Here is a 10954-nt window from a genome sequence, read left to right on the forward strand (position 1 = left end):
GGGTTTAATTAGTACATCTGTTACGTTAGCTCACTTTACGCAATTAACGCAGAACGTGACATAGTTCTGTTCGTCCCCTTACCATTTTTTCTCCTATCCAGGAGTGTATACTCCTGTAGCCAGACCTTCCTCAGCAGCGCTGTGGAGATACGTCTGGCAATGCGAGACTAGGTGCTCTTACGCTTTGGCTACATTGAATGCGGACCGTTCACGGAGCGTATGTCCCGCGGAATGTATCTTTTAACTGGCTACACCTGCTGGGCACACACGGCGTAGGATTGTGTGAGTTACAGGAGACACTGTGAGCTTTTGCTTTGGGATTGTTGTTGTTTCTTTAGTTTTTTTGGGCCAGCACAGCGCTGTGAAAACATCAATCTACTGTCAGCTGTTATCAGAATACGCAGGTGAGGGAAACTCAAAATGAATCGTTAAGTCGTTTCCTGTATATCGGTAATTTAATTTAAAAGACATAGACACTTTATGATCCACTTGTGTGTAAAACCGCACACACCTCTGTTAAAAAATATAAATAAAAGACTGTCCTATTTTTACGCTTGTATAGCAGATCACCACGGAGCCTACGCACAACAACACGCTGCTCACGTGCCCAGTGTAGCCAGTTTTATTGACTATAGTGAAAGTGTAGTGTTGGAACGTCCGCTCCGCATCCGTTACGCGTGGAATGTAGCCTGTTTCACTTCATTACCTTTGCTTCCGTCATAATCACTAAGGCCATTAGAGGGCGCCACACTATAAACGTTGCTGACAAAGCTGTGGGAGCGTTTTTCAGAGGAGAACAGTCTCTTATGTAGAGACTACAAGTATACAGTCTTAAGTGCACCACTTGCACCAAAGTGGCTTATTCTAGTGCTCTGAGAGAGAAATGAATGAAAAGAGGGAAAGCAAACAGTAGGCCTATACAATGCCGAGAGGCTGGGTGAAGCAGCGGGCAGGTGACAGCATATATGGCACGCAGTTCAACAGGTGCTGTTGTAAAAGGCAGCGCTGACAGACAGGAAGAGAGATGAATGTTTGGTGTCAAATCCCTCCTCTGGCTTCTGTCCGCTGTCAATGAGGTGAAGACAACCAGAAGAGAGCAGAACACTGAAGAGAAAATACAGAGAGAGAAAAAAAGTAAAGAAGAAAAAATTATTCTTGGCCGGGATGCAGGACTTAGTGTATTACATCTGTATTTAATAAAAGGCTCAGCAGCATTGATCTGAGTGTGGGGAATTTCTCCAAACATCCTGAAGAGCTAAAAGGCCAGTGGGATCCCTGTGCTGGTCTGATTGAGGACTTCCTGTTTTAAGCACTTAATGAGGACCTGGGGAGAAATTTAACTTCCAGGTCTCCCAGCTTGGACGCTTTCCTGCAAATAATTTATCCGGTTCACTCTGTCTGATATTACCAATGTTCACCTGCCACTGCTACAGTACATTTGTGCAAGTGTATTAGATTTTTAAAGCTGCTTTGATAGATTTTGGCCTATAGGGAGCAGAGGAACTCTGCAACAACTACATTATCAAGTTGTTATAAGCAGATTGTTGCCTATACTGTACTTTAACTTTCAACTCTATTTATGACCCTCAACCAAGTTTATTAATCATTTGTGTAATTTGTATTTAAGCAATGATCTGATTATATTTAAACCAAAATAACATTTCATTCCTGTAAAAACTTAGATATTAGATTAACTGTTTTTTTATATTTATTAAAACAGGTTTTTTTTTTCTGCATTTGAAGTAGTCTATATCCACGACATTCCACTTCCTGGATTGCTCGGGTCCCGCCGGATGTCACTCTTTTCGCCTGGATGTCCGTTACCTTCCTCTTTCTATGTGCTGGCATTCTAAACTCCGGTGGATTTGTGAGGACTATGGTTAACTGCTCCTCAGATCTCTGCAGGGTAAATCCAGACAGCTAGCTAGACTATCTGTCCAATCTGAGTTTTCTGTTACACAACTAAAACTACTTTTGAATGTTCAAAACAAGTTCCTTCCTGAGGCTGTTTTGCAGCGGTACCGTGGCTCTGTCCGGCGCTTAGCACTGCCCAAGACGATTGTGATTGGTTAATAGAAATGCCAATAAACCAGAGCACGTTTTTCTCCCATCCAGGAATGCTGTGTGGACTAGCCAGACCCTCCTCCGCAGCGCTGTAGAGGAGAGTCTGGCAATGCGAAACTACTAAAATAATGAGATTCATAGATATTAAGTGTTTGAATGTTAGAGTGTGTTCAGTGTCAGAGAGATTTTGGACAGACAGAGGGTTTTAGGGGAAAATCAAATGTGAGGAGTAACAGTATTAAGTTATTTGCAAAGCCATGTTGCCTTGTTGGCCCTGAAGTGATTAATTATGAGCCACCTCATTTCCAAATTAATTCACTTCAGCAGGACGTTTCATTAACTAACCTGTCCATCTTTGACTCCGTATCAGCGAAAGGGCAATAGGGTGAAGATCTCTGCCTCTAAAAAAATTAAAAATAAAATAATCTGCAGATTTGAACAATGACCTGATTAGATATGCTTTTAACATACAGATCAGGTCACTGCAAAAACTTTACACTGAAACTTTAACACAGTAGCATTTTATGTTTCTATTTATTTACCAGGGAGGGACAATGCACATAACTGTAATTCAAATTTGAATGTGAATGTGTCAGAGTTAGTCATCCCTGGGTACGTCTTTGGATAACTATGACATAGATGACTGACAACATTCACAGCAATGTTATGAATACAGTTCACCACAATACAACACAATATGATACATTACAAAACAGCAAAATACATTAAACATTAAAAAAGTAGCATATATATATGTAAAGACAATGACGTAAAGGCAATGCCAGGTAGTAGGTATAAAGCTCATGATTCTAAGTATGGTTTGCATTAGGCCGTCTGTTAAGTTTCTGTTTGGAGGTTAGGTAGTTAATGCTTTACCTTAGCCTGGGAAAACCCTGACGAACTACCAGCAAATTTGAGATTTGCTAATTGTATTGCACTTAGCAGCCTTTATTGCTTTATTGCACTTCCTCGTGTAAAACAGGAACAACTGGTTATATAATGTGTACTTCGTGCTTATAATCTGTCTGTTTGGATCTTGTGTTTCACACCCATTATCAGGTGAGCCCTTTCCTTTCTGACACGTAAGCGCCCTTAGGTTTAGGTAAATTGGCTGCAGGTCGCCGCTAGTCTTACTGATAGATGAAGAACTGAAGAGATGGCTCCAAAAAAGGGAGGTCTCCTGCTACTGAGCTCTGCCGTCACTTATAAGTTTACATTTAAAGTGTACATTTAAAGCTGCTTCAGTTTAAACTCAAACATGTTCTTTTTCACTGGCAACATTTTAAATACTTATTAGTATATTTAGATTAGAGAATCAGAATCAGAACAAGGTTTATTAGCGTTACACTTACGAGGAATTTGCTTTTGTGATTGGTGCATACATAACAAACAAACATTAAACGTTAATATGAAATAAACAAATATATACAAATAGCTGCTTAGCATAAGAAATCCTTTTTCTTAAAGGAACACGTCACCGTTTTTTTGAGATAGGGTTATTCACCGTCTCCCCTAGATTTAGATAGGTGGGCAAACGTAATTTTGTCTCAGTGTATGCATTGTCTTAGTCCGGCAGCGCTAGCTTAGCTTAGCGTAGTGAATGGAATCCTTTGTTGCCGGTTAGCATGTCGTGACCCAACAACAACAAAAACAAAACCTAATTATTTTTTGTGTTAAGTAAACATATGAAAGGTTTCACAAAGACTTTGTCCATGAAAGCAAATCTTTATTTCAATAATTCAGTTACAACATATTTATACCATCTTGAAATTGATTGCCTCTTGAAAGCCAATGTATATACCAGACTCTGATGGATATTTTTGACAGATAGCTACAACCACACATGATGGCAATGGTGTTCGATTTCCTCTGCTCAATGTCTCTCCCTTCAGGGCCCACTCCAGCACAACACGATAAGCCACCAACCTATTTTGCCTGTGAAAACAGCAACTCTGTGTGAGTACTGGGAGCCAGTAGGAGCTGAGCTCCCATGAAAGCAGTAAAATCATACACCCGTGGGGGTCTCTTAAAAATCATCAGCACCATTATTTAAATCACAAATAAAGCATGTTTCCCAAACACACGGAGCTCTGAAGCAGACCTGTGCGTTAGTGTCCACTCTCGCTGTAAAAATGGAGACGAGCAGCACGCCTTCCGTCCGTAGTCTGTGCAGCTTCAGGTTTATAATGGACACGCTCTGCTGTCGACATGCTGCGGCAGATGTGTCACGTTTGTGCTCCGTGTAATTATGCCGTAGTTTTGGATTTCCACCTCCATGTTGGTTTTGAGCGGTATGCACCCCCACTAACCTGGAAAACGGTTTTAATACAGCGTGTCGGAGGAATACAGCGTTCTCCTGCAACGGGAGTCAGAGGCAGAGGGACCATCACCGCAGCGTTCGCTAACGTTAGCTTCTTGTCTCATCTGGAGTGTGATAAACAGTAAATTCAAATTCAAATTCAGTGTCCACAGTGCTATTTTCCAATAAACCTTAGCTGTCATATTTCACGGGACCCGCGTGAGTGCGGATTTCATGTTGCGGCTTTCATCGCTGTTTGTCACTTTTCCTAAGATTGAGTGACAAGTGTACTCGCCCTGTTGTTTATTTGGTTGCCATGACTTCGCGAGTGATGACGTCCTGTCACTGTTCCAGTTGCTCACCCTAAAGGGGAGAGAGAGCAGATGACAGTTCGCTTGAGTTCATTAGAGCAGATGGCTCTGCAGAGTCGTGTATTTACGACTGCGCCCTACATGTAAATAGCCTGTTGTGCGCCTGCCCTATTTCTGATACCGTGGCAGCAGAGGAAAACAAACAAGCATGCAAATGAAAATAATCGCGGATGAAAAAATAGGCCTAGACCCAACTGCGGGCATGCTCATCTTGATCTCACACGTTGAGCCTGGTCATCGATGGAAGTACCTTGTCCCACTCGCCACAGCACAGACACTCTATTTCAGTCGGCATAGGTTGGCATATTCCCCCACACTCACACCACCAGTTTGTGTTGGTTCTCATCCTCATTCAAAAGCAGCGCACATTTAGCGACACATTTTCCATCACCCAGCAGTAATTGGTCCTCCAGAGAGCGTATCAACCGCCTCGCTCATCATCTGCCAACTGTAGAAATACAGTATTTTATTCACAAAATCTGTGTATGTGCTCGTTGCAAAAGAGCTGTGTTAGTCATTGAGGAAGTGTTTAAGAGTGACCTCTGATGCACAGAAAGTTGAAGCTTAAGTCATAAAATAGGGGCTTAAAGGCTTTAATGGCATAGAGGTGCACTGTTTGAAGGTTGCGAGAACAGACGAGGAAGTTGCACCACTAGGTCCCGCTCTTGTGTGCGTGTGTGTCTGTGAAAGATACCAGTTTCTGTCTAGAAACAAGATGACACCCCCCCTATGAGGAATGGATAAAAGCTTGAGGGAATTCTCCGATCAGAGTTAATTTTTCAGATGAGAGAAGGATACTTTCAAAACGTATTCCGTTACAGAATACAGAATACATGCCCAAAAATGGCATTTGTAACGTATGTGAAAGTGCAATATATTATAATTTGCTGTAGAGGAACAAAGACTATAAGGGTATGTTTATGCAAAAGATGTTTTGCTTGGTTAAAAAAGAGAAGAATTTACCAATTTTCCCTTTTCAGTTTCTTTATTTACTACACTGTTAGAAGTGGGAAAATAGACAAACATAAAATATTCTGTTTCTGTACAGAATTTGTTACTTTCCTTTGGGTGATTGCTGAGGTGCTGAGTAATGCTTGTTTGAGAGGTGGTGGGCATGGCACTTTGTTCACCACCATCATCTGATATCATTTCTGCTCTTCGCAGAGCACAAATGAATAACACTGAAATTGTTTTATGCTGTGAAGAATAAAGAGGACTATTGTAAATACAACGTCCTAGAGGTGCTGATGGTGACATTACACTTCACAGTAATCATTACGCATACTCATAATAATCATCTGTTTTAAATGTAATGTGTTAAGTCTACTACCACCTAGTAGGCTATTCAACATACCATGTTATCACATCATGGCCTACATATTTCATACACAGGAGGACTTGGCATGTAAGGAAACATAAGACAGTAGCCTAACTGAAGACAGTAAGCAGTAGGCTAAATGGAACTAACTGCACTAAATGCACATTGAAGTGCATTCAAATCTAACCGCAGTCTAAGCTACCACGAGCTATTTTAGCTAACGTTAGCTAGCATGTCAAACAGGGCTAGTCAGTCTTTCAACGGCTCTGGGGCTAGTAAATCAGCACATAGGAGAATGTAAAGTCGCACATCAACTAAGCAGGTAGCTACCTGATACAACTATAAAATAGCAAGGTGACCAGTAAAACTACAACAGACGACTACCCTTGGCTCCATCTCTACCTCTAGCACCTGCTGCTCCTCTTCCGACTCCATTGTGACTGATCACGCAAATAGCAAATTTTTTCATTTTCATATTGGGGCTTCTGGGAAATGCACGGATTTGCCTTAATTTATTTAGAGAGTGAATAAACTCGTGAAACAGAGAAGTATTGTCATGTAATCCATTGATGTAACTGTATTCTAATTACCAACTATTTAAATTGTAACTGTAACGAATACAGTTACTCATAACTTGTATTCCGAATACGTAACGCCGATACATGTATTCCGTTACTCCCCAACACTGTTGTTACGTTAGTAGTAGCATACTGCTGGTGGTCTTGCAATGGGATTAACTGTACTAATAAAACTGTAGAAACAACGCGACCATGCTGCTGTGAAATCTCCCCAAACGTAATTTATCAGTCTGGTTGTTACCCCTCTCCGCGGCAGTCTCCTCCGCTCCATATCTTTATAATGGAGCTAGCTAGCTAACCGGAGCAGACTAGAGCTAACCGCTAATCAGAGCTAATCGTTGCTAACCGAGCCTTCAGTTCTCCTTGCCTGTATCCATTAACTGTTAATTTTACCCTTAATTTTATTAAATTGGCTGTAAAAGTTTTAAACTACAACTCTGAGTTGTTTGAATGACAGAAATCTGCTCAGATGAAATCTTAATGAGTGCAACAGGACATGTATAGAACAGAACAGCGTGTTTAGGATCCCCAAATCACGGACTAATACACTTGTGTAAATGAACAAGAATTAGGCTAACTTTAGATAGCCTAACAGGAGTTAAGGGGGTACAGTGTTGAGAATAATAATAACACGTAACTTTCTGTTTGGATCATAGTATAGAATTACAGGTATTTTATCTGCTGAACCATTAACATTTGGCAAAAAAGAAAAAAAAAATTAATTGACAAAGCACATCATGGCTACACTTTTGTTGTCATTTGTTTAAAATTTAACAAGCAATTTGTTGCATTTTAGCAAAATACTGAAAGCAGCAGATGTGCAGAACTGAGTAGGCTACATTTTAATATGTTTATCACAAGTTATATCATCGCGATATTCAACGTTAGGGCATATCGCATATTTTCGTCATATCGTACAGCCTTAAAAACTACCCTGAAATTGTGTCAGATGCCGCATAGTGTTGCAATATTTTTATCTATCTGTATCATCTTTTAGTCTAATTTGTTTAATATGTAAATAGTTAATTATTTCTAAATTATCTGATAATGTTATGTAGTCATTATTTTCACCTTCGTTTGACTAGTTTATAACTGAAGCCATTATTACTAAACCCAGCCATTACGCACCGCGCCATCACATCCTGCGGCACACACCATCACAAGTAAATTCTCAACCTGTGGGAAACACGGACTGCATATTGTGTTGCTATTTTTGGAAACTGTTCATTGTAAGTAAGAAAGACTTTATAGAGAAATGAATATGTTTAATTAATGTTTTGTTTATTTAAAGCATATTTAAGAGTGTATATACACTCTTAAATATTACATATTTAAGATTTTGTTTACACTATTTTTGTTAATGTTCACCTGAAAGCGAGTAATTGTTGTAATTGTGCATTCAAATATCTTTTTGTATTTATTTTAAATACAACAATTCTCGGTGGAGCTACCAGAGAGAAAACATCGTTGTCTGAGTGATCATTTCTATCTCGCATTTCCAGGCTGTTACATTTGCATTAGGCCACCTCTTAAGTTTTTGTTTAAAGGTTAGGTAGTTAATGCTTTATCTTAAATCAGCTGGGAGACTTTTCCAGCAGTAGCTGGCTCTGACTGAGAAGACTGTTTGCCCAACTTTGTTTAGTCATGCAAAGGCCTGAGTGCACCTACTGAACAGCTCACGAGAAATGAAACTTAACCTTTGTTGCTTTATTGCACTTAGCACCACCTAGCAGTTCCTCACGTTCAACTGGTACAACTTATTATATAATGTGTACTTTGTGCTTATAATCTGTCTGTTTGCATCTTGTGTTTGACACCTGTTATAAGGTGAGCAGTTTCGTTTCTGAGACGTAAGCACACTTAGGTTTCAGTCTCTGGCAGCATAAATTGGCTGCAGGTCGCCGCTAGTCTTACTGATAGATGAAGAACTGAAGAGATGGCTCCAAAAAAGGTAAGTCTCCTGCTACTGAGCTCTGCCGTCACTGATAAGTTTACATTTAAAGTGTACATTTAAAGCTGCTTCAGTTTAATCTCAAACATGTTCTTTTTCACTGGCAACATTTTAAATACTTATTAGTATATTTAGATTAGAGAATCAGAATCAGAACAAGGTTTATTAGCGTTACACTTAAGAGGAATTTGCCTTTGTGATTGGTGCCCACATAACAAACAAACATATTAAACATTAATATGTAATAAACAAATATATACAAATAACTGTTTAGCATACAAAAAAGGAGGCTTAATGGATTGAATGCAGAATGTGCAACAAAAAAATAAATATATAGTATATTTATTTGATGTGTTAAGTATTCATGGAATACAATGCATAAAATAAATGGCTCCCACATACTTTACTGTGAGTATGCCGCTGAAAAGCAATGTGTTACCACTTTAGTCAAAGTGATCTACGACACTGAGTACCAAAATAAGTAAATATAAAGCATAGACAAGAAGAAACAGAGTGAAGTGACACAACACGAGTAAATTATGTTAACATTAAGAAGAGCCTTTGTTGTGAAATAGAAAACTCCAACTTGCTGGAAGTACAATTGTCCCACTGTTGACTAATTGTATCTGTGCGCGTACCTAGTTTCAACAGCATGTCATGCCAGGTTTCTGAAAAACTGGGCCTTTCTTTGAGCTGCTTGTTTTATGGTTAATGCCCTGACACATTGATTGATTTTTGAAAAGAGCAGCAGGTTGCTATGGAGACGATACACCGTCTCATCTCATTGGTGGTGTTGAGTTCTGTTGACAGTCGAGTTGAGTTCCGTTGCTCTGATTGGTTGGAGGTCTATCCAATTGAGTGCAGAGGCATTTTCTTTACTGGTTGGGTTGAAACACGCCCCACAATCACAGCCCAATGGAGCAGTATCAGACTCATATTCTGACTAGAATCGGAGTATGACCCTGTTAAGCCCCTACAATGTTAATTGAGCCTAAGGTCAACTGATGAAGGCCCTTTCATTTGCAGTATTACGAACTGGGTGTCTGTGGTGACATTCAAAAGCAGCGCACAGTTAGTGACGCATTTTCCATCACCCAGCAGCAATTGGTCCTCCAGAGAGTGTATCAACCGCCTCGCTCATCAACTGCCAACTGACTGAAGCAAGACCCAACATTTAGAGTTTGCAGTTTTGTCCACTGTATCGGAAAGCTGTAGCAGAAAAAGTTAACAGCTGTTTTCTGGCAGTTCCTGATAATTATAAAAATAAAAATAGTTCACCAATAACAAAAACAGACAGGGATACTCGTCTACTGGCAATAGGAATGGAGTCTATTGGCTATTTTTGTGGGTTTAACCGTTTGAAAAACCTTCCTATAGAAGCTAATTTTTGGTGAAATAATGGATATAACTGTCAATCACCCACATGCTCGTACACATGGTCAAAAACTCCAGGGGGTACTTGTGGTACTGACTAGATGTGAAGTTTATTTTTTTTTTATGATTTATACATTTTAATTGTTTTTCTTATGATTTTAGATTGATGCAAAGCCTGGAGACCTGATCAAGATCAACCGTGGGATATATCAGCACTGGGCCATCTACATCGGTGGAATGGAAGTTATTCATTTGACTACTCAAAGTGAGTGAAATGTTGCATTTACTACCTTCATCTTGGAAGACCATCTATAACCTTTTGCCTGTCACTGTCCTCCATTATAGTTTGTTGTGGTAATTATGTTGTTTTTACATGCATGTAAATGTAAAATAATAGTAAACACAAATACTTGATGAATGGCAACATATCATTTGCCCCTCTATATCCCTTTCTCTATGTCTCTTTTCGTTTTATTCTAACTTCTTTCCTGTCTGTCTCTTTTATAAAAAACACATAGATGATGATTCAAGCTCTTCTGGTTCTTCGTTGATGGCCCTGGATATCGATGTAGGACAGGTGAAGTGTGAGAACATCTGGGAAGTGGTCGGCAATGATAATGTCAAGGTCCACAACCTCCTAGATGACAAGTACCAGCCTCGTGAGAGTTACATCATCGTGAAGGAGGCCTGTGGCATGGTGGGTCAGGAGCTGCCGTATTCTATCTTCACTAGGAACTGCGAGCACTTTGTCACAGAGCTACGCTACGGCAAGCCGGAGTCTCGACAGGTGGGTATCCTGTGGCTTTTATACTTCTGTTTGCAGGACTGCTTAAAGGGACAGTTCACCCTAAAATCAAAAAATATATATTTTTCCTCTAACCTGTAGGGATTTTTAAGAGTCTAGATTGTTGTGGTGGGAGATGCCCAGTGTGGGAGTAATTGGCTGTGGAGATGTCTGCCTGCTATCCATTATAATGCCACCAGCTGGCAGTTGCATTG

At 39.9% G+C, this 10954-nt stretch overlaps 1 protein-coding gene across 1 annotated transcript in view; it reads left to right on the plus strand.

Annotated features, from left to right (window-relative positions):
* Positions 1 to 8474: 8474 nt before the first annotated feature.
* Positions 8475 to 10954, plus strand: part of LOC144535658 (phospholipase A and acyltransferase 4-like) — a 3659-nt gene continuing 1179 nt past the window's right edge. Inside the window, exons 1-3 of the mRNA XM_078278209.1 lie at positions 8475 to 8581; positions 10118 to 10220; positions 10474 to 10742. Coding sequence (XP_078134335.1) covers positions 8567 to 8581; positions 10118 to 10220; positions 10474 to 10742 — 387 coding nt within the window. The 5' untranslated portion in view covers positions 8475 to 8566. The remainder of the gene's footprint in view (positions 8582 to 10117; positions 10221 to 10473; positions 10743 to 10954) is intronic.

The sequence above is a fragment of the Sander vitreus genome, chromosome 20, assembly GCF_031162955.1.
Source record: "Sander vitreus isolate 19-12246 chromosome 20, sanVit1, whole genome shotgun sequence".
Classification (NCBI taxonomy): Eukaryota; Metazoa; Chordata; class Actinopteri; order Perciformes; family Percidae; genus Sander; species Sander vitreus.